Source organism: Rhinatrema bivittatum, chromosome 9 (assembly GCF_901001135.1).
Source record: "Rhinatrema bivittatum chromosome 9, aRhiBiv1.1, whole genome shotgun sequence".
Classification (NCBI taxonomy): domain Eukaryota; kingdom Metazoa; phylum Chordata; class Amphibia; order Gymnophiona; family Rhinatrematidae; genus Rhinatrema; species Rhinatrema bivittatum.
The window spans coordinates 193,825,947-193,849,905 of NC_042623.1; the positions used below are offsets into that span (position 1 = coordinate 193,825,947).

Sequence of the window (23,959 nt, forward strand, 5' to 3'; positions counted from 1 at the left end):
ACTCCTCTGGTTTTTCATCCTGCACACCCCCCAGTTGACTCTAACCCCTCACCCTATCATGTAAGCCCTAAAATGCAACTAATCAACTCCTCCCAAATTCGCCCCCGGAATACCCCTAATGTAGTCTGCTAAATTCTAGTCAGCTATCTTATTGGCCGCATAGAATTTAGCTTGATAAGTTCCCAAATATTCATTTAGTCGGCTAACTTCTGAGTTAGCAGACTAAATGCTTTTGAATATGGCTTGAAAGTTCTTCCCTCATCCCCCCCATTCTTCAGAGCAGGTAAAAGTATGCATGCCTTTGTACTTTTACCTGTGGGGGTTAAGGGGGCTGGGTTAGGTCAGGGGAGTTTTCCTTTGAAAATTAGCTTGCAGATCCCAGGGGCTGTTTAAGAATTGCCCCCAAAGAGGTCGAGTTGAAGACCTGTGCGTGCACATGGACGTGCCGATTTTATAACATGCGCGTGTCACCGCACACGTTATAAAGCACGATATCCGCGTGCACATCCGCACCAGATTTTAACATCCGTGCGCACATCTGCAGGGGGGCGGCTCGCGTGCGCAGGGAGGGGATTTTGAAAAGCAATGCGCAGCGACGCGAGTAGGGCTTCCCAAGTTCCCTACCCCACTGCCTAACCTTCCTACCTTTTCCCCCTCTCCTTCCCAGCCCCTTCCCCCTACCTAACTATTAGATGTTTTTTTATTTTCTACCTTACTGCTCCTTCAAGAGCAGCAGTGGCTAATGGCGCTGTTCCGGCACGCCCCCTGGGGCCGCCCCTTTCAGCAGGCCTGTCACTTGTGCGCCTATCAGGGGTTATGCGCGTGGCCGGACCCACTGTAGAATGCATGTGGCACACCCGTAAGCCCTGAAATTTACACACACATACATCTTAAAATCAGGCCATTAATGTACTAACGATTGTCAACCAGCTCAGACAGTGTCATTTGTGAGATAGCAGATCTCACTGCAAACACTACTGACCTGCAGGAGACTGCAGGTTTCCAAAATCTTGAAGTGACCATTCAGGTAAATGGATGATATTGGTCTCATATTAACCCCTTGTTGTGGTATCCCATACTCCACCCCTGAACTTGGCCTCCAGATATTTGACTTCAGGTGAGTTTGTTCCCCTGAATGCTCTTTAATTATAGAATATTGTTATTGCCCTGGTTGAGTTGCTGCAACCAACCAGAATCTGAACACAATAGATGCAAATCTTTCTTAAGACTAATCACCATCTGCAGGTCTTTCAGAAGGTCAACAGTGTCTTGAACTGATGTTGTTAGCACTGATTCTAGTTAGGTTCTTTTTTTAATCTCCTTTTAGAAACATGATGGGCAGTTCGCTGTGATCCAGTTGGTCGGAATGCTACGCGGCATCGCCTCAGGAATGAAGTATCTTTCAGACATGAACTATGTACACAGGGACCTGGCTGCCAGGAACATACTGGTCAACAGCAGCCTGGTCTGCAAAGTTTCTGACTTTGGCCTCTCCCGGGTGCTGGAAGATGATCCCGAGGCTGCTTACACTACCAGAGTAAGTTGTTTCGTTGATGATGCAGGGGGTGTCCAAGTGCATGGAGCTGTCTAAGAAATCCATGTCTCTGTTCTAAATGCGAGCAAGACAGCGGCCATTTTATGACTCGTGATATGCACTGATGTCATTGCAGATAATACTAAATTCTAATTAAAGAGCTTTCCCTGTGATGCAGCAGGTCTCCCTTAAGATGGCACTCAGCGGCAGGTGCTTTAAATCAGGCTAATGCAGTTTTTAGGCATGGAAGTCTTAGGATTACCTCCATTTTGAAGAGCTTTCTAACATAGTTCTTCAGTGCTCTTGGATAAAAGACCAATGCTGTAGAATGAATCCTATCAAAATATTCTGAGTGCAGTGCAAGACTCAGTTCAACGTATTAAAAAAAAAAAAAACATAGTGCTTAATGAATTTAAGTTCTAACTTCTTTACCATCACAGACTCCATGTCTAGCATACTTTATAGCTTGCATCACAAAGCGATTTGCCAATAAACCCAATTAGCTTACAGGAGAACATGGGCGCGTGTGACCTCTAAACAGATTTCATTGTTAATGAAAGCTAAATGAAAAGAGTTTATTTCCAACCTAGATGTAAGAGCAGAGACAGACAGGGCTGCGCCTGTAATGATTTGTTATTTTTGTACCAGTATCTGATCTGATATCTGTTACAGCTTCTAGCTGTTACTGAAGAGCAAAGTGCAATTGGTCCAGATTGTTTTAAAAATGCAGAATCTCGCACTTTAAGCTTTGGGTTATCAGATGGGTTTCATGAATACTAAGCTGGAAACTTCAGTCCTGACATTTTAACTAGCCTCTCAGAGCATGCCAGATTCTATAGGCTTACGGTTTCAGTAACAAAAACAGGAGTACAAATCCCCGCATTCTTTATGGTTGGAAGTCCTGATTGTTGTTTCTGCTCTTAAATCAGGACTGGATGAATATGTCTCAGTGGTGTTGCAATTATCTGATCATCTAACTCCAGTTCCATGATTTAAATCCAGTTTAGTAGGGCAAGCAAGGTGGTTTACTGGCAATGCTGCACGCTGTTATGCGGAAAATCCCCAGTTTGATCTCTGAGCTAATTCTTCTGCTCCCCAAGTTGGCCGGGATTGGGGATGCTACAGAGGCAGCATTGACAGCTCTCCAGACGTGGAGAAGAGGCCTTCCTGGTCATCACAAGGGTGACATCTAGTGGCTGGACTCAGGGGTCCCTGATTCCAGGTTTCCAGAGGTGGCGTATGGTCTCTGGACAAGAGCTGTTGCTATAATGACCGTACTTGGTATACTAGGGGGAGGGGCTATAAATAGGGACCTTCATTTTCATTTTTTCTATGCTTTTCAATGCCGTAACAAAAAAATAATCAGTGGAAAATGCTTTTCCACCGTTTTTTTTCTTGTGTGTTATAACAAAGTAATTTTTCCACTGACTTCTTTGTTATAATATTTAAATTCTGAGGAAAAATAAAATAAAAACTGAAAACAAAGGTCCCTAGTTATAAAATAGGGGGAAATACTAGGGTAGTTGACAATGAAGGCTTATGGCACCAGGATCCCAGCACTTGTTCTAACTAAGCTGGAGGCCAAAGGAGAAGGAAGATATTGCCAGATCAAAATAAATCAGCCGAATAACGAAAAGGAGCTACCACTAGGGGCGGATTGTAGGAAAATATCAATCAATGGGATTTGTTTTCAAAACCAGCCCACAGCGTATCTGTCTGGCTCCTTTTGTATGCCTTCTGTGCAGCACATGCTTCATCAGCTCCCAAAAGCACGTCAAGCTGAACCTTGAGAGGTGCATCAGTTGGCCCTGAGCCTGGCAGAACTGAGCCAAAATATCTCCAAAATTAATTTCAGATTTTTCCTAAATAACTAAGTAGAGTACCCTAAACTATTGGTGAGCAAACTGAGATTCACTCCTATTTCCATTCATTCAATTGGTTGGCTCCCTCCCCCTAGGAATTTGGCCTGGTGTTACTCTTGCCAACCAATCAGCTCTTTTAACCAGTTGGCAAACAAAAGACAACCATATCACCACAGCCAGTGGCTCAGACACACACACACGCATTCTGCTACTGCTCATGTGCTCGCTAGGGCATCCCCCCACCCTAATGCAATTACATCATTCTATAGGGATTTTGCTTGCTAGCCCTATCCCCAGGCTGCACTAGCCTCCTCCCTTTCCCACTCTCCAAGAAACTCACCAGTTCCCCAGCAGCCAGCTGCCTCTCTCAGAAACCTGCCCGAACCACCTCAGATAGAAGCCACGCTAACACTCCACAGGCACTTTCTCCTTTCTGTGACTCTAGCTTGCTTCTACTTCTCCAGCCTCCCCTCACTCCCCACTCCAGTGCATTCTCACGGATTGTGTACTGTACAAGCTTCTGCTTGTATTGATTTGCAGACTCTTTCAAAAATGACCCTCCCTATGCCCTGCAATTTCTGAAACATCGGAAATTCAACAGGAAAAATACTTGGCAAGCAAAATCTTATGCAAAAATACTCTGGGGCTTTAGCCCAATGTTTAAATCACTTCAGTTCTTTAAACGTAGCCCTTCTCTAAGCAAAGAAAGACTTGCCCTCGAAATTTACAGTGTGCGGCAAGAAAATGCAGGTAAGGCAGGTTAAATAAACCTGGAGGGTTTTATGGTAACCCAGGTGCTACTCTGCCTGCAGGGGGACCAGAAGAGATCCATATTATCTGCTTCCTTTGGGCCCAAAAAATACTACTCCCTGGCCAAGACGTGGGAGAGCCACTGACCCAAAGCTTTCCCACATGGACAGTGTGGCCAGGGGCCGGTGCAAGGATATTAGGTGCAGTAGGTGAACCTTATTGACTTGCACTGCCCACTGAGGTACTTTGAACTAGGCAGTTTTCAAAGCAGCCAATTTAGGTGCCTAATATCCAAAGGAAAGAGACTAAACTATTTGAAAATTGAACCCCTAGTCTTTTTTCAGTGATCACCTTCACTACAATGAATATAAGTAGTGAAGGATCTGCTTAATGAAATTTTATGTTTTGTTTCATTACATTGTGAAAAAAAAAACAACTTTGTTTTGATTTTGGTTAAAAAAAAAAAAAGGCAGTAGCAGCCAGCTCTGGGGCCCCAATCCCCCGCCACAAAAATCATGTTTCTAAAAAATAAATCAGCATCCCGCCAGGCTTTATCCCCAGTCCTGCTACCCATCCAGACTCCCCACCCCCACCAGCTCACCCGCACTTGTAAACATCTTCATCTTCATGGGGCAGAAGCAATCCCCAGACACTCTTGCCCCACTGGTACTCTAATCAAAATGCTGCTGAGGCTGGTGCTGTTTTGTTAAAAAATGGAGATATCTCTTCCTCTCTACAAAGGCAAGTTGTCACTACTTGAATTTTTTTTTAATCCCGGCCTATGGGCCTGGTTTAGAGACAGGCTGAAAACTCATGACCGTGTTTGCAAATCCGCATCAGAGCATTCTCCTCCCACGGGGTTTATCTTAATGTGATTACCAATTGTGGTTCGATAAACACCCACCCAACAAGCAAATTAATAGATGCTGGAAAGGCTTTGCATTTTGTTTTATTGGTTTTTTTTTTAAATCATGATTATGTGGTGAGGGAGGAAAATCCTGGGCTGGCTGCTACCAGAAATGGAAATTAAAATTAAAAAAAAAAAAGAAATGAAACTTTCCCCTCATCCCCCTACAACGAATGAAAGGAAATGGAGAAAAAAAAATTCTTTGCATAACTCTATGAGCAAATAACCAACAGAGACGACAGGAGAGAAACAGAAGTACAGAGGTCCATATTCAAAAGCATTTAGCCGGCTCACTCAGAAGTTAACCAGCTAAATTAATATTTGGGCACATATCTGGCTAACTTCTAGCCGACTGATAAGTTAGATAACTAGAATTTAGCCAGATAAGTTAGGGGCAATCCAGGGGCGTAATCGAGAAGAGTTGATTTAGCCAGCTAAGGCCTGGATTTATCAAAATGCATAAATATTGCATGTGATATCATACAATCACTGGGGGGACCATCTTGGGGGGGGGGGGGGGAAGAAAGAGAGAGAGAGACTAGCCATAATGCTCTCACACTAAATAGGTATTTATATCTCTATGGGAGGCCCACCTAATAACTCGAGGTGAGGTTTAGGTATTAGTGTAGGGGGTTAGGGGCCACTTTGACATTCAAAGTGAGACGTACGAACAGAACAGTGCTCTCTTGTGAAGATTTGATGACCTTCAGAGTGAGAAAACTCACTCAAAGATGAGATTTGTGCAATGTTCTCTCAACCTAGCTTGATGTTACCCGTAGAGATATAAATACCTATCTAGTGTGAGAGCATTATGGCTAGGTGCTCTCTCTCTCTCTCTCTCGGCTGGTGCTCCAGGAGATTTGAGAACACATTACAACACTACGTCATTGTGCTATCGCATGCGTTAAGGGGTTTTCGCATGTGTTAAAGGTGCTTAACACATGCGAAAATGCCATAACGCTATTTGATAAATGACCCTGTATGTCTGGCCAGGCCAGTTAGCTGGCTAACTTTAAGATAGTTGCCGACATTCACTAGTGTAGTTTCTTATTGAAACTGGATTTTTCTCCTCAGGGGGGGAAGATCCCCATCCGATGGACAGCCCCAGAAGCCATCGCCTACCTCAAGTTTACCTCTGCCAGCGATGCTTGGAGCTATGGAATAGTCATGTGGGAGGTGATCTCCTATGGAGAGCGGCCTTATTGGGAAATGTCCAATCAGGATGTAAGTTCTCTGGTTTTTCCTTCAATCAATTCAGTGATTATGTGAGAGGTTTTAATAAGACAAGGGCCATAGACTTCAGGAAAACTAATTTTGTTAAAATGGAGGCATATCTCAAGGAGTCGTTGGCTGGATGGGAAAATCTAGGGGAAGCAGAAGAGCAGTGAGCAAAACTAAAAGGAGATTCATAAAGGGCAACTAACCTTTTTATTAAGAAAGTAAATTAAGGAAAGAGGAAAAAGAGGCCACTAAGGTAAAGGAGAAAAGATTGGCATTCATAAACTACAGGCAAGAATATCTGGAAAAGCTAAGAGAAGCTGGGAAAGTAATCAGGAATGCAAACATTCAAATGGAATTAAAAATAGTAATTACAGTAAAATGGGAGGGACAAGACTTTTAGATATTTATTTATTTCAATCTGTCCTTTGGAACTTGTTTGTGGTGTATACCCCAATTCTGTTCCCACTTAAGGCCACTGTTTTTGTTAGGATATTTATATATATTAATATATAGATAGATAGATAGAAAGAGAGATAGATACAGACGTAAAACACAAGCAATAACCTTCCTCCCCCTGTTTCAAAACTAAGGATTTATTACTCCTACCCACAAAGTATATAAATGACTTTTATTTATATTGTAAACATTTTATAAAGCACATATCAAATATGTATACATTCAGCATATCAAAAACACATCCTCTCTCTCTCATTCACACTAAGATAAAAACATGAAAGTTACAACAACCTTTGTGGCAAGCAGCAAACGTTTTTGGAAAACACTTGACAAGTTAAGAATTATTATACTGTAGACGTTGAACACAAAGTAACTATAAAATAGATTTTGAATTTCAGATGTTCTATTTCAACAATGCTAAAAGATGCCTCTTCAATGAACACCAAGTGTCAGATGGCTCTGTAACGTTTCTCCGGCTATTTTAAAATCTGTAGAAGCTGCATACTTTAAACATCCAGATTGTTACTGCCTAAGCAGTTTTCAGAGGTTTGCCAAGCTCCTCAATGACTTTAAATCTAGTATTGAGACCCCAACATTAGTGCCTAGACAGATGAATCCAGATCCAGTGGGTTATGCATCTCTACCAGCAGATGGAGACGAAGCAAACTGACGTCACAGTATATATACCTCTGCAGTGACATTAGTCTACCAGTATTCTCCGTCTCCAGCAGATGGTGGACGTGCATCTCCCTACTGGGGCTTGCTTCAGATTTTAGGAGAATTTGAAAGGAAAATTGATTGCCCCTCTCTCCTGTAGTGATTCCAAATGGTCTCTCCCCCAGCTGAGAATTCCTGAGGTGATTTCCGTGATCCCTTGGATGTGTGCTTTGGTCTGGTAGCTGGTTTGTCAGCTGGCGTGGATTTAGCTGACCGAACAGCTTAAAGATAGTGGGTGCAGGAAGCCGAACATGGCGGTGATGGCAGATGCCTCTCCCCCGCAGCAGGAAACTGTTTCTGTACTTAGCTGGTAAGAGCTGAGCTCAGGTAAGATTTAAAAAAAAAAAAAGAGAGAGATATTTACAGAGACAGTGAAGGAGGGTTGTTCAGGGATTCCCCTTCCCAGTCTCTGAGCTCAGCGAGTCGATCCAACATTTTTCCTGCCCCGAAGGAGGTCCAGGGACAGGGGGCAGCCTGGTGGGTTGAGCAGCCTCTTGTGGCTAGGCCCCATTCTGAGGCTTTTCCACTGCATGCCATGTGGTAGGCCGCATCAGTGTTTTTGCGCACTTTTTGCCAATGTGTTCGGCTGCCCTCTATAGGATGTCCTTTCAGCAATGCAGCCTTGGTGTGCGTCCAAGTTTTGGATGCTTAGTTGAGAGTCATGGTGAGGGCCTCCTAGGGTGCACGCACGCATGCCACCCACATTTTTATCCACTTCATGGCGGGAACCTCGGGGGCGTCCCCTTCGAGTGACATCACGACATCCGGGTATTTAGCCTGCCCTTCGTTTGCTAACAAACTGAGTTAGCAAGAATTGGAATGCCTCCGGTCTAAACTGCTCTGCCGCTTCCCTGCTGCCGCAGGAAGCTCTCTCTGCCCTTCAAGGTCATTCATCACTAACCTGGGTACCCGCTCCTCGGGAGCCCTTTGGTACCTGAAAGAAAGCATATCTGGGATACCGGGTACTCACTCTTCGAGGGCCTGCTCTCCCTGCCTTGGTGCCTACAACTCAATTACTTCTGCCTGTCAGGATCTTCATCAATATAGCTATCTACTTCAGTGAGTAACTAACCTTGTCAGTCTGTCTCACCTTCAGCTACAGCACTGGGAGTCTGCATCCGGGACTTTCTCTACTACCTTGCGCTGCCTACCATCTACTCGAGTGTGGGACTGCTCTCCTCTGCTGAGGAGCCCTGGACTACTTCTACTGGGTTACCTCACTGCTGCCCCGCCCCCTGGCAGTACCACCAAGCTGTATAATAAATACAAATTCTCTGTGTCTGTGTGTAGAGTCTAGCCTAGTACTGCGGTTCCTCATGGAGCTCCTCCCTGTGGGAGTGGCCATCATCACAGTACCCAAGAATCCACTCCAACACCTTGAAACCATAACAGATTGCTAACTCCATGGATTCGGCTCCGCTCGCTGCCAGGCAGGCCATTCTGGGCCTGGCACAGCGAATCTCTGAACAACAGAATTCATTGGATAACCTGACTGTTGCCTTTAACCAGTTACATGCACAGATGAACACACCGACTACCGCAGATAAAGAAATTACACCGCCAGAAGTGACGGTCAAGACTACAGTGCCTCTATCTGCTCCAACATGCTTCTCGGGTGGTGTGGAAATATAGAGGATTTATCAATCAATGTTGCATGCACTTTTCTCTGCAACCTAACCATTTTCCTACAGCGTATGCCGACCACCTATATCCTTTTGTATCTGGACGGAAGAGCGCTGGCTTGGGCCTCACCGCTGTGGGAGCGCAATGACCCTATCCTGAATGATCTTGCCGGGTTTCTTGAATTGTTCAAATCAGTATTCGATGAACCTGCCCGGTACTTGACAGCAGGATCAACCTTGGTTCATCTAAAACAAGGTAATAAACCTTTACCAGACTTCGCCATTGATTTAAAGACGTTGGCTTCTGAATTATATTGGTACCCTAGATGCCTGAAGACCCTCTTCTTTGAAGGCCTGAACTCCCGGTTGAAGGATGAGCTGGTGGCTCTAGAGATGCCTGAAACCTTAGCAGAACTGATGAAGTTGGCAAGAAGGATTGATCGCCGACTTCACGACAAGGTTCAAGAGGTCAAGAGCCCCAGAAGACCACCTCAGGGAGAGACTCGAGTCAAGTCTGTACCCAGGCCTATACCTCCAGGTCCTGTTGCTGGCGAAGAAGAACCAATGCAATTGGGCCGCAGTCATTTGACTTCTAAAGAGAGACGAACTGGAAAGAGGTTGGGACTATGTATGTATTGTGGACAAGCTGGTCATGCTGCTCAAACATTCCCTATATGTCCGGGAAACAGGCAGACCTAAGTCCTGTGGGAGGACTCTTCTTAGGTCTAACTGCACCTTCTCCTCCACTCTCTCTTCCAGTATCTTTAATCTGCGGGCCTTTGGAATATCAGACCCTTGCCTTAGTAGACTCTGGGACAGGGGGAAATTTCATTTTGAAACGTCTAGTGGAACATTTGCGGATTCCTACCACTACTATGACGTCTCCTCTACTTTTGTCCTCTATTCATGGAGAGCCCTTGCCAGCTGAAGTAACCCTGCTTACAGAACCAGTGAGCTTACGTACTGGTGCTCTTCATACAGAGACTATTTCTTTCTTTGTGCTAGAGAAGGCCATGCACCCTTTGGTACTTGGGCTACCGTGGCTGCAGAAACATGCCACAATTCAACTGGGCCATTTTGGAGCTTTCACGTTGGGGTCCAGATTGCCATGGCAAATGCTTGATGGAAGTCTCTCCAATACCATGCATGCCAACTACCCCGTTGATGCCTGGGTTGCCGCCTCAATATGCATCTTTCCAAGATGTGTTCTCAAAAGAAGCTGCTGATGTATTGCCTCCACACAGATCATACGACTGCGCCATTAATTTGAAGTCTAATATGAAACCACCCAAAGGAAAGGTTTACCCTCTCTCCATAGTAGAGAATAAAGCAATGTCATCTAGGAGAATCTCCAGAAAGGCTTCATAAGACCTTCCAAGTCTCCTGCCAGCGCAAGCTTCTTCTTTGTGGGGAAGAAGGACGAAACATTACGTCCATGCATTGATTACAGAGGTCTGAATGAGATCACCGTAAAGGATCGCTACCCCTTACCACTCATCTCTGAGCTATTTGACAGGTTACAGGGAGCCAATATATTCTCCAAGCTTGACCTCAAAGCAGCGTATAATTTAGTTCGCATCTGCTCTGGCAATGAATGGAAGACGGCTTTTAATACCTGGGATGGGCACTTTGAATACCTGGTGATGCCCTTCGGCTTGTGCAACGCCCCAGCTGTCTTCCAAAACATGATGAACAATATTCTGCGTGACCTACTCTATCAATGTGTTGTTGTCTACTTAGACGACATCTTGATATTTTCCCAAGAACTGCAGTCCCATCAGGAAGATGTCAAAAGAGTTCTGCAGAGACTTCGTGAGAACCGCTTGTACGCCAAGTTGTCTAAATGCGAATTCCACAAGGAATCCGTGCCCTTCTTAGGGTACATTGACTCAAGCAAAGGTTTCCAGATGGACCCTCAGAAGCTTGAGAGTATTCAAAAATGGACACAACCCACTGGCCTAAAAGCTCTAAGACGATTTTTGGGGTTTACCAACTACTACAGGACCTTCATAAAAAATTACTCTTCATTGACTGTTCCATTAACAGCGATGACTAAGAAGGGAGCCAACATTGCCACTTGGTCTACGAAAGCTGTGACAGCATTTCAGAAGTTAAAAGATGCCTTCTCAAGCATCCGGACCCTACACGACCCTTCATTGTGGAAGTCGATGCCTCAGTTGTTGGCGTAGAGGCCGTGCTAAGCCAGACCAGTGATTCTAAGATCTTGCACCCCTGTTCTTTCTTTTCCCGACGCTTTTCACCAGTGGAGAAGAACTATGGCATTGGGGATAAAGAATTGCTGGCAATAAAAATGGCATTTGAAGACTGGCACCTCTGGCTTGAGGGTGCACAACATCAGATCACTGTTTTTACTGATCACAAAAATCTGGACTACCTCCGTCATGCTTAACGCCTTAACCATAGACAGGCGAGGTGGTTCCTGTTCTTCAACAGATTTGACTTTGTGCTGAAATATTGCCCTGGTGAAAGGAATGTCAGAGCAAACGCATTATCTCGCTCTTTCTCTCTGAAGACGTACCTGATGAACCCCAGCATATCATCGACCCGAAGAGAGTTATTCTGACAGCTACACATTCAGTACCCCCGGGCAAGACCATTGTACCCTGCAATCTAAGAAAGAAATTGCTAGCATGGGCTCACAATTTGAAACCTGCCAGACACACTGGTCAACGGCGAACACTGGTTGAGCTACAAAAGTACTATTGGTGGCCCACCATGAAAGAAGACACTCTTGCGTTTGTAGCTTCCTGTTCCAATTGTGCCAGACAGAAACCTCTGCCCGGACGTCCTTGGGGGCCTGCTTCAATCCTTGCCAGCACCGGATGAGCCCTGGACCCACATTGCAACAGACTTTGTGGTGGACTTGCAACTTTCTGGAAGTAACAATACCATTTGGGTTACAGTGGATAGATTTTCGAAGATGGCTCACTTCGTGGCTCTCTCCCTGGCTTGCCTTCAGCCATGGAACTTGCTAAACTATTCATCAGTCACATCTTTCGCCTACACGGCATGCCTAAACATATTGTTTCTGACAGAGGAGCTCAATTTATAGCAAGGTTCTGGAAAGCCTTGTGTAAGAAATTCAACATCACACTTGACTTCACCTCTGCGTACCATCCTCAGTCGAATGGCCAAACTGAGAGAATGAATAGAACTCTCAAACTGTTTCTCCGCGCCTATGTTGGTTCATGACAGAATGACTGGGCTGAACTGTTGCCCTGGGCTGAATTCGCCATCAAGTCGCATCCAGCATCATCTACTGGATCTACACCTTTTGAAGTGCTCTATGGACGACAACCCTTACCACCTTTACCACTTCCACTTTCTGTGTTGTTCCCGGCAGCTCAATCTACTGCCAAAGATATACAACAGCTCTGGAGAAAGACTAAAGAGATGCGCCAAAAAGCAGGACAAAGAGCAAAGAAAGGCTATGATGCTCACCGTAGCAAGGCTCCTGAATTCCAGCCTGGTGATAAAGTCTGGCTGTCTACCAAACATCTGAGACTCAAACTTCCATCTGCTTGATTTGCTCCACGCTTTGTCGGACCCTTTCCCATTCTTCGATGATTGGGCTCACTCACCTATAATCTGAAACTTCCTCCAGCTATGAAGATTCATAATGCGTTCCATGTTTCGCTGCTGAAACCTTGTTCTTAGCGAGTTTTCCACCAAGACACCTGAGCCTACTCCTGTTGATGCAGAAGAAGACATTGAGTACAAGGCTGATGCAATCCTTGATGTAAGAAAGAGAGGCAGAGTTTAAGAATACCTCCTGTCATGGGAGGGATATGGACCAGAAGAAAACTCTTCGGAACCATTGGCTAATATCATGGACAAAGAGATGCTTCGTCAATTTCATCGATTGCATCCTCAAAAACCAAGACCAGGTAGGGGGTCTGGAGGGGGCCCTTTGAAGGGGGGTACTGTCGCATCCATCTGTCTCAGACTGCTTTGACCTCTGTGCCTCACCTTTCTTCCTTCTCTCTCCACTAGCCTTGGACAGATGGCTGCTGCCGCATCTTCATGTCGCTCTCTCCGGCATCCCCGGAACGGCGACAGTGTTCGCCATGTTTCTCCTGAGGGCCTCCTAGGGTGCACGCGCGCAAGCCACCCACGTCTTTATCCACGTCATGGCGGGAACCTCAGGGGCGTCCCCTTTGAGTGACATCACGACATCCAGGTATTTAACCTGCCCTTCGTTTGCTAACAAACTGAGTTAGCAAGGATTGGAATGCCTCTGATCTAAGCTGCTCCGCCGCTTCCTTGCTGCCGCAGGAAGCTCTCTCTGCCCTTCGGGATCATTCATCACTAACCTGGTTACCCGCTTCTCGGAGGCCCTTATGCTTTCTTTCAGGTACCTATCTGGGATACCGGGTACTCGCTCCTTGAGGGCCTGCTCTCCCTGCCTTGGTGCCTACAACTCAATTACTTCTACCTGCCAGGATCTTCATCAATACAGCTATCTACTTCAGTGAGTAACTAATCTTGTCAGTCTATCTTACCTTCAGCTACAGCACTGGGAGTCTGCATCCGGGACTTTCTCTACTACCTTGCGCTGCCTACCGTCTACTCGAGTGTGGGACTGGTCTTCTCTGGTGAGGAGCCCTGGACTACTTCTACTGGGTTACCTCACTGCTGCCCCGCCCCCTGGCAGTACCACCAAGCTGTATAATAAATACAAATTCTCTGTGTCTGTGTGTAGAGTCTAGCCTAGTACTGCGGTTCCTCATGGAGCTCCTCCCCGTGGGAGTGGCCATCATCACAGTACCCAAGAATCCACTCCAACACCTCGAAACCATAACATCTCAGCCTTCTGACAGGTCTCAGTCCTTTCATCCCAGACAGCCCAGGCAAGGTGGAGGCTCATGTAGTACAGCCTCCTAACCCTCCCAGTGAAGGTTTGCCAACCCACCCCTGGGAACAAGAGATAGGGCGACATCTCTCTCTTTTATCAGAGGTGGGTAAGATCACATTGGATCAGTGGATCCTGGAAGTGATACAAGAAGTATATGCCTTGGAGTTTTGCAGTGTTCCACAGGAAGTGTTCATGGTGTCTCTGCCACTCCCCACAGAAGAAGCAGGTGGTGGAGTGTACACTGACAAAGCTCCTCAGTTTGAGGGTTGTGGTTCCAGTTCCAGGGAGCGGAGCATGGACGGAGACAGAGGCTAGGAAGAGCTTCACCACTGGAAGCTCGAGGACTCCCCGGGAGGAGCCCGTAGGGACCCAGGCCGCTTGGACTTAGGTGGGCCTCGCAGGGTCTCCTTGGAGAGTGGAAGTCTGGCGTGCCCACAGATAGGAGGGGAACGCAGTCAGGTTCGAGACTGGAGGTCTGGTGGAACAAGGAGGACCAGAATAGTGTAGGTGATAACAAGGCTAGGAACAGAGCCAGAATCTAGAGGCGAGGTCAAAGTCCAGGAGTCAGTCCGAAGAATGGTCAACAAAGCAGAGGTCAGGTACCAGAGGTCAGATGAAGTCACAGGCAGGCTGAGGTCAAGAGGCAGGCAGCAGGCAGATGAGTCGAGGAACAGGCTGGAATCAGAAGGCAGGCAGACGAATCAAGGAACAGACTGGAGTCAGGAGGCAGGCGGCAGGCAGGCAGGTCGAGGAACAGACTGGAGTCAGGAAACAGGCAGACTGGTAAAGTAGCAAGCTGAGGTCAGTACCAGGAGAGTCAGTCCGGAGGTACTACCTGGGAGACGAACAGAAGGACACTGGAACTAGGAAGCAGGAACAGAACTGGAACAGAAGGATCCTGGAACGAGACTTGGAACAAGACAGGAGCAAGTACAAGCGCGGAGGCAATCTAGCATAAGCCGACCTGATTGCCAAGGCAAGGAAGTGCAGGCAGGGACTTCCTTATAACAAAGAATCAATCAGGGCGCGCTGCAGAGCTAAGACCCGCCCTTGGCCCTACAACAGGCTGGGTGGTCCGCATGAGCATAGGGGTGTGGCCAACAGCGCCGAAGACGCCGAGCTCTGACGGGAGGTCTGGTGCGCAGTGGAAGGCCTGGCGACCGCCGCCGCGGGATGCTGGGGCCTAGAAGTGCTAGCAGCTGCCGCTAGGGAGGCCGACCCGGGACCTGCCGAGGAACCATGAAGGTGAGCAGGTCCATGCACATAACACTTTCATGTTAACTAATCCGCATTTTAATATGTTTCTTAGTTTATCCAATATATAATTTATAACATGGACATAAGAAATTGCCAGGCTGGGTCAGACCAAGGGTCCATCAAGCCCAGCATCCTGTTTCCTACAGAGGCCAAACCAGGCCACAAGAACCTGGCAATTACCCAAACACCAAGATGATCCCGTGCTCCTGATGCAATTAATAGCAGTGGCTATTCCCTAAGTAAACTTGATTAATAGCCATTAATGGACTTCTCCTCCAAGAACTTATCCAAACCTTTTTTGAACCCAGCTACAGTAACTGCACTAACCACATCCTCTGGCAACAAATTCCAGAGCTTAATTGTGCATTGAGTGAAAAAGGATTTTCTCAGATTAGTCTTAAATGTGCTACTTGCTAAGTTCATGGAATGCCCCCTAGTCCTCCTATTATCCGAAAGTGTAAATAACCGATTCATATCTATTCATTCAAGACCACTCATGATCTTAAAGACCTCTATCATATCCCCCCTCAGCTGTCTCTTCTCCAAGCTGAACTGCCCTAACCTCTTCAGCCTTTCCTCATAGGGGAGCTGTTCCATCCCCTTTATCATTTTGGTTGCCCTTCTCTGTACCTTCTCCATCGCAACTATATCTTTTTAGAGATGTGGCGACCAGAATTGTACACAGTATTCAAGGTGCAGTCTCACCACGGAGCGATACAGAGGCATTACGACATTTTCCGTTTTATTAACTATTCCCTTCCTAATAATTCCTAACATTCTGTTTGCTTTTTTGACTGCTGCAGCACACTGAGCAGTCGATTTTAAAGTATTATCCACTATGATGCCTAGATCTTTTTCCTGGGTGGTAGCTCCTAATATGGAACTACCATCGTGTAACTACAGCAAGGGTTATTTTTCCCTATATGCAACACCTTGCACTTGTTCACATTAAATTTCATCTGCCATTTGAATGCCCAATCTTCCAGTCTTCAAGGACCTCCTGTAATACATCACAATCCGCTTGTGATTTAACTACTCTGAATAATTTTGTATCGTCCGCAAATTTGATAACCTCACTCGTCGTATTCCTTTCCAGATCATTTATATATACCGTATTTTTCGCTCCATAAGACGCACCTGACCATAAGACGCACCTAGGATTCAGAGGGGGAAAATTAAAAAAAAAAAAAAAAATTGTGCTAAACCGGCTCTGCGTCTGGGCGTCTTATGGAGCAAATTAGGGGAGTGCATAGCTTTTTTTTTTTCTCCCCATTTTGTTTTCGGGTCTGGGGAGGGCCATTTCGGTACACTCCCCAGATCAGAAAACTTTTTTCTCTGGGAACCCCTCCCCCCCCAAAAAAAAACCCCCATCCCAACCCTTTAAATTAACAACCCCCACCCTCCTGACTCCCCTAAGACCTGCCGACTTAATTTACCGCAACCCCCCCCCCAAGACCTGCCAACTTAATTTACCGCAACCCCCCACCCTCCTGACCCCCCAAGACCTGCCGACTTAATTTACCGCAACCCCCCACCCTCCTGACCCCCCCAAGACCTGCCAAACGTCCCTGGTGGTCCAGCGGGGGTCCAGGAGCGGTCCGGGAACGATCTCCTGGGCGTGGGCCGTCGGCTGCCAGTAATCAAAATGGCGCCGACGGCCCTTTGCCCTCACTGTCACTGGGACCGACCGCTGCTATTGGTCGGTCTCAGTGACATAGTGAGGGCAAAGGGCCGTCGGCGCCATTTTGATTACTGGCAGCCGACGGCCCACGCCCAGGAGCTCGTTCCCGGACCGCTCCTGGACCCCCGCTGGACCACCAGGGACGTTTGGCAGGTCTTGGGGGGGTCAGGAGGATGGGGGGTTGCGGTAAATTAAGTCGGCAGGTCTTGGGGGGGTCAGGAGGGTGGGGGGTTGCGGTAAACTAAGTCGGCAGGTCTTGGGGGAGTCAGGAGGGGGGGGGTTGTTAGATTTTTGTTTGTTATTTTTATATTCGCTCCATAAGACGCACATACATTTTCCCCCCACTTTTGGGGGAAAAAAAGTGCGTCTTATGGAGCGAAAAATACGGTATATCAAAAAGCACCGGTCCAAGTACAGATCCCTGAGGCACTCCACTGTCTACCCTTTTCCACTGAGAAAATTGACCATTTAATCCTACTCTCTGTTTCCTGTCTTTTAACCAGTTTGTAATCCATGAAAGGATATCGCCTCCTATCCCATGACTTTTTTCTTTTCCTAGAAGTCTCTCATGAGGTACTTAGTCAAACGCCTTCTGAAAATCCAAATACACTACATCTACCGGTTCACCTTTATCTACATGTTTATTAACTCCTTCAAAAAAGTGAAGCAGAATTGTGAGGCAAGACTTGCCTTGGGTAAAGCCATGCTGACTTTGTTGCATTAAACCATGTCTTTCTATATGTTCTGTGATCTTGATATTTAGAACAATGTCCACTATTTTTCCTGGCACTAACTGGTCTGTAGTTTCCCCGATCACCCATGGAGCCTTTTTTAAATGTTGGGGATACATTAGCCACCCTCCAGTCTTCAGTTACAATGGATGATTTTAATGATAGGTTACAAATTTTTAGTAATAGATCTGAAATTTCATTTTTTAGTTCCTTCAGAACCCTGGGGTGTATACCATCCGGTCCAGGTGATTTACTACTCTTCAGTTTATCAGTCAGGCCTACCACATCTTCTCTGTTCACCGTGATTTGGTTTAGTCTATCTGAATCATTACCCATGAAAACCTTCTCCGGTACCAGTATCTCCTCAACATCCTCTTCAGTAAACACCGAAGCAAAGAAATTGTTTAATCTTTCCACAATGGCCTTATCTTCTCTAAGTGTTCCATTAAACCATGTTTTTCTATATGCTCTACGATTTTGATCTTTAGAATAGTTTCCACTGTTTTTCCCAGCACTGAAGTCAGGCTCATTGTCTATAATTACCCGGATTATCCCTGGAGCCCTTTTTAAATATTGGGGTTACATTGGCCACACTCCAGTCTTCAGGCACAATGAATGATTTTAATGATAGGTTACAAATTTTAACTAATAGATAGATACATTAGCATAACCTATGTTGTTTCACAGGTGTAATGCCCCCCGAATCTCGTGTGTAATGGGTAAGAGTGGATCAGGGGTAACTGACATACTTCCCAAAAAATGGAAACTGTGCAGTAAACAAATAAATGAGGCACAAATTACAACTACTTTGCCTGTGTTCAACATCTACAGGATAATAATTCTTAATTTGTCAAGTGTTTTCGAAAAACATTTGCTGCTTGCCACGAAGATTGTTGTAACTTTCATGTTTTTATCTTAGTGTGAATGAGAGAGTGGATGTGTTTTTAAATTGCTTTAAAAAATTTTGATATGCTGAATTGTATAAAATGTTTAAAATATAAATAAAAATCATTTATATACTTTGTGAGTAGAAGTAATAATAATTTATATATTGTATATTCCTTCCAACAAAATATCTAGTTTGCTAAAAAAAAATATATAGTTGTTGGCACCCATTGGCACCTCCCTTTTTTGTTGGGGAACCGCCTGTAGCTAGGGATTCACCCATGTGTGAAGACTGCCATCCTGCTTGCCCTCTGAGAAAGCAGAGTTGCTTCCCTGTAACAGGTATTCTCTGAGGACAACAGGATGTCATTTCTCACGAGACCTGCCTGCCCCCTAGAGTTGGGTTTTCACTTTGTGGGTTTTTTCCTGTACTTCTATGTTAGGAGACCCCCATGTGGACACATGGTATAATGCATGCTGGGCATGCTCAGTGAGTCTCAGTCAAAGTTCCTGGAACTTTGATATAAGTTTTCCATGATGTCACCCATGTGTGAGGATTAACATCCTGCTGTCCTCGGAGAACATGTGTTACAGGTAAGCAACTCTGCTTTCTTATAGTCTAATCATCTGCAGAATTATGCATCTATATAAAGGCTTGCATTCTTTTCACCGGCTGTATGGCATGTTGGAAGACTATATTTAATGCTGTAGTCTTTCATTCTGCAGGTGATAAAAGCAATTGATGAAGGATACCGGTTGCCTCCACCCATGGACTGTCCTGTGGTACTTCACCAGCTTATGCTAGACTGCTGGCAGAAATCCCGAAGTGACCGGCCCAAATTTGGACAGATCGTCACTATTCTTGACAAGCTTATCCGATGTCCCAGTAGCCTTGAGCAGCTGTCAAACAGCTCGTCCTGGTAAGGGTACCCACAGGAAAAGGAATGCAATGCTCTTACCATCCTTAAGAGCAAAACTCTGCTCACGTGGCCTGTCCAATTCCTAAGAATTTATTTGCCTCCAAAATTTTGGATTATTTAATGAGAAAGAAGCTCCTTGCTTCTTAGAACTGCAGGCATAAGAACATAAAAATTGCCTACTGGGTCAGACCAAGGTCCATCAAGCCCAGCATCCTGTCTTGTCAATGGCCAATCAGATAGATCTCATAAAGTAGATCTAATTCCTGTTACTTACTCCTAGGAATAGCTCTAGTTAATCATGTGTTATAGGCTTTTCCTCCAGTAACGTGTCCAAATCTCTTTTAAACTCTGCTGTGCTAGTCACTTTGATCATGTCCTCACAAATCTCCTACATTTTTTGAAGGGGGTGAATAAACATGTGGACAAAGGTGAACCAGTAGACGTGGTGTATTTGAATTTTCAGAAGGCATTCGACAAAGTCCCACATGAGAGGCTTCTATGAAAACTAAAAAGTCATGGGATAGGAGGAGAAGGCCTTTTGTGGATTGCAAGCTGGTTAAAAGACAGGAAACAGAGAGTAGGATTAAATGGTCATTTTTCACAGTGGAAAAAGGGTAAATAGTGGAGTGCCTCAGGGATCTGTACTTGGACCAGTGCTTTTTAATATATTTATAAATGATCTGGAAAGGGGTACGACAAGTGAGGTAATCAAATTTGTGGATGACACAAAATAATGCAGAGTAGTTAAAGAGAGAACCTAACATTGTGTAACTACAGCAAGGGTTATTTTTCCCTACATGCATCACCTTGCACTTGTCCACATTAAATTTCATCTGCCATTTGGAAGCCCAATCTTCCAGCCTCACAAGGACCTCCTGCAATTCATCACAATCCTCTTGAGGCACTCCACTTTTACCTTTTTCCACTGTGAAAACAGACCATTTAATCCTACTCTGTTTCCTGTCTTTTAACCAGTTTGTAATCCACAAAAGGACGTTTCCCTCCATCTCCATAATCCAGGAAGGCCTCAATATTAAGATGGCGCTGTTCTGTGGAGAAGGAAATGGGAACCAGTAGTTGAGTGGAGAAGAGGAGTTTCTCGATTTTTCAATACATCTGTAGGGGGGCTACAGAAACAAAAAAGGGATTCTAAATATCAGGGGAGGGCGAGTCTGGACATCCATGGATAAATGTAGCCCTTGGAATAGTCCTACTCATCTGTGTGACAAGGTATATGCCCAGGAACACCTTAAGAATAGGGCTTAGCTATCTGAACCCCAACATTATATCACCAGGCTGACTCCTCTGGCCTGGTGATATAATGTAGGCTGGGAGAAGAGCAAAGGGAAGCCCCTGAATCTAGAAGAGAACAGCTTGTGGATTGACCTTTAGTAAAAGGGAAGGCAGCCCCTTGAAGATAGCTCACCTATTTGAGTTTATATTACTGAGTTGGAATGGTAAATGTGAAATACTGTTGCACTGAAAATAAAATTACCAAGGAAAAAAAATCTTGAATGCTCATTTGTGTGCCACATATGGTGTCAGCTTGGGGATTTTTTGTGCTAAACATTTCACAGCCAGAAATCCACACCTCAAGAAAGGAATTCTGATGTATACAGCAGTACAAGAAGAAATGTGTGTGTGTGTATATATAGAGAGAGAGGGAGAGAGAGAGAGAGAGAAATACTGAATATGGCCAGAAGTCCAGGCCTCAAGGCAGTGTTTGGGTAGAGGCTGTGTAACAGAGAACACTGGGGAGTATAGCAGTACAGAGCAGTGCTCAACAAAATTAAAACAAAACTTTTTTTTTTAAGTTTGGGGCCTTTCTGCAGAGGCTTAGTTTTGTAGAGTGGGCTAAAGGGTTAGCCTGCCTGGCATAGTCAAGTGACCAGTGAGTGAGTTAGAGCTGAACAGGCTCTATTTTGTGTGCGAAACATATGTTTTTATTTTTCTTTGCCCTACTTGTGGTTGAGGAATAAAGTGGAAAATTTGAAGAATGGAGCAGGTGATTTAGACCCTTGCTGAAGGACAATTGCAGTCACAAACCATTATTAGGGATGTGCAGAGGGACGCCATACGTTGCATTCGGGATTCGGATTCGTCGGGGAGCAGAAACGTTGCATTCGGCCGTATGGCGCCCCAATGCGTTAATACAGCGATTTCTATTTGTGTCCCAGCTAAAGTTAAAATTAACTACAACCCCCCACCCTCCTGACCCCTCCAAGACTTACCAAAACGCCCTGGTGGTCCAGCGGGGGGTCAGGGAGCCATCCCCTGCACTCTCACACCCTTGGTGCCGGTTTCATCATGGTGCCAATAGCCTTTGACCTACTATGTCACAGGGGCTACCGGTGCCATTGGTCAGCCCCTGTCACATGGCCATCGACGCCATCTTGTGCTCCTACCATGTGACAGGGGCTGACCAATGGCACCGGTAGCCCCTGTGACATAGTATAGGCAAAGGCTATCGGCACCATTTTGATTACTGGCAGCCGATGGCCCGAGGGCAGGAGATCGCTCCAGGACCCCCGTTGGACCCCCAGGGACTTTTGGCCAGCTTGGGGGGGCCTCCTGACCCCACAAGATGCCAAAAGTCCAGCGGGGGGTCTGGGAGCAACCTCCTGCACTCTGGCCGTCGGATGCCAGTACTCAAAATGGCGCCGATCGCTTTTGCCCTCACTATGTCACAGGGGCCTCACTATATCACGGGGTCTGGGAGCGACTGCCTGCACTCCGATGGCCGGAGTGCAGGAGGTCGCTCCCAGACCCCCACTGGACTTTTGGCAAGTCTTGTGGGGGTCAGGAGACCCCCCCAAGCTGGCCAAAAGTCCCTGGGGATCCAATGGGGGTCCCGGAGCGATCTCCTGCCCTCAGGGCATCAGCTGCCAGTAATCAAAATGGCACCGATAGCCTTTGCCCATACTATGTCACAGGGGCTACCGGTGCCATTGGTCAGCCCCTGTTACATGGTTGGCGCCGATGGCCATGTGACAGGGGCTGACCAATGGCACCGGTAGCCCCTGTGACATAGTAGGTCAAAGGCTATTGGCGCCATGATGAAACCGGCACCGAGGGTGTGAGAGTGCAGGGGATGGCTCCCGGACCCCCCCGCTGGACTACCAGGGAGTTCTGGTAAGTCTTGGGCGGGGGGTCAGGAGGGAGGGGGGTGGTTTAAATTGATTTATTTAGGCGGCTGAATAATTCGGCAAAGATTTGTGTATTCGTGGGGAATCGCAATACGTTTCGCTTCCCCAAGAATACAACGAATATGGCAACATCCGTTGCGGATTGCCAGTAGATAGGGACCGAATGCACACCCCTAACCATTATACAAGCCCAGGGGGTGTAACAACAGTGCCTCTTGTCACAATCCAGTGGGAGCACTGAGAGGAGAGGATCACCATGCTGGTAGCTGAAAGGAATCAGTAAAGTTTTGCTTGGGAAATTTTTCTTTTTTTAAAGTATTGGGGCAAACTTAACTATTGGGGAATATTATTTAGTGTGTTTGTGCTTTTAATAGTCAGTAAGGCAGCGAATAAACAGAAGTTAGAGAGAAGGACCAAATGTTCAGTTTTATCTATGGAGAAAAGGCAAACAGTGGAGTGCCCCAGAGATCTATACTAGGACCAGTGCTTTTTAAATTATGTATAAATTATGATCTAGAAAAGGAACAATGATTGACGTGATCAAATTTGCAGACAACAAACAATGTATGCTGCTTGAATGCACCTTCCTGCAGGGCAATCAAGGTTGTTTGTAGGATTTTCAAATCATAAGAACATGCCATACTGGGTCAGACCAAGAGTCCATCAAGCCCAGCATCCTGTTTCCAACAGTGGCCAATTCTGGCCTTAAGAACCTGGCAAGTACCCAAAAGCTAAGTCTATCCCATGCTACTGATGCTAGTAATAGCAGTAGCTATTCTCTAAGTAATGGACTTCTCCTCCAGGGATTTGTTCGTGCCTGTTTTGTATCCATAGTATTTCAATTTTGTTGGAGTTCAGGTGGTGTTTGTTGTTTTTCGTCCAATCTTAAATGGCTGTAAGACATGTGCCTAGCTTATTTATAGCTGTTGTTGGGTCTGGGTCCTTTGGTAGCATGAGCTAGACATCATCTGCATAGACATAGGCCTTTCTGTCAAAGGTTAAAATTCAGCTGTGTGTATGTTAGAAAAGCACTGGTGACAGTATGGAGCCTGAAGGAACCACACTATTCAAGATCCAGGGTACCAGCTGTCTCTTCTCCAAGCTGAACAGCCCTAACCTCTTTAGTCTTTCCTCATAGGGGAGCTGTTTCATCCCCGTCATCATTTTGGTCGCCCTTCTCTCTGAGAGCAGACACAGGCTGAGAGCTAGATACAGGTACTGGCTGATTAGATATAAAGCACAGGCTGGGGCCTGGAGTCCACGCACAGGCTGGAGGCTAAACCAAGGACAAGGGCAAGGTCAGGGAAACAGAGAAAGACTGAACTGTACTGGGCAGGACAAGAACTGGACAAGGGCAGGAATGGACTGGTGGAGTGAAGTGTGCATGGAGCTGA

At 45.9% G+C, this 23,959-nt stretch overlaps 1 protein-coding gene across 1 annotated transcript in view; it reads left to right on the plus strand.

The window, feature by feature from the left end:
- The window catches only part of LOC115099211 (ephrin type-A receptor 3-like), a 272,744-nt gene that overhangs the window by 232,183 nt on the left and 16,602 nt on the right, over nt 1-23,959 (plus strand). The window contains exons 11-13 of the mRNA XM_029616650.1: nt 1,328-1,537; nt 6,128-6,277; nt 19,226-19,419. Coding sequence (XP_029472510.1) covers nt 1,328-1,537; nt 6,128-6,277; nt 19,226-19,419 — 554 coding nt within the window. The remainder of the gene's footprint in view (nt 1-1,327; nt 1,538-6,127; nt 6,278-19,225; nt 19,420-23,959) is intronic.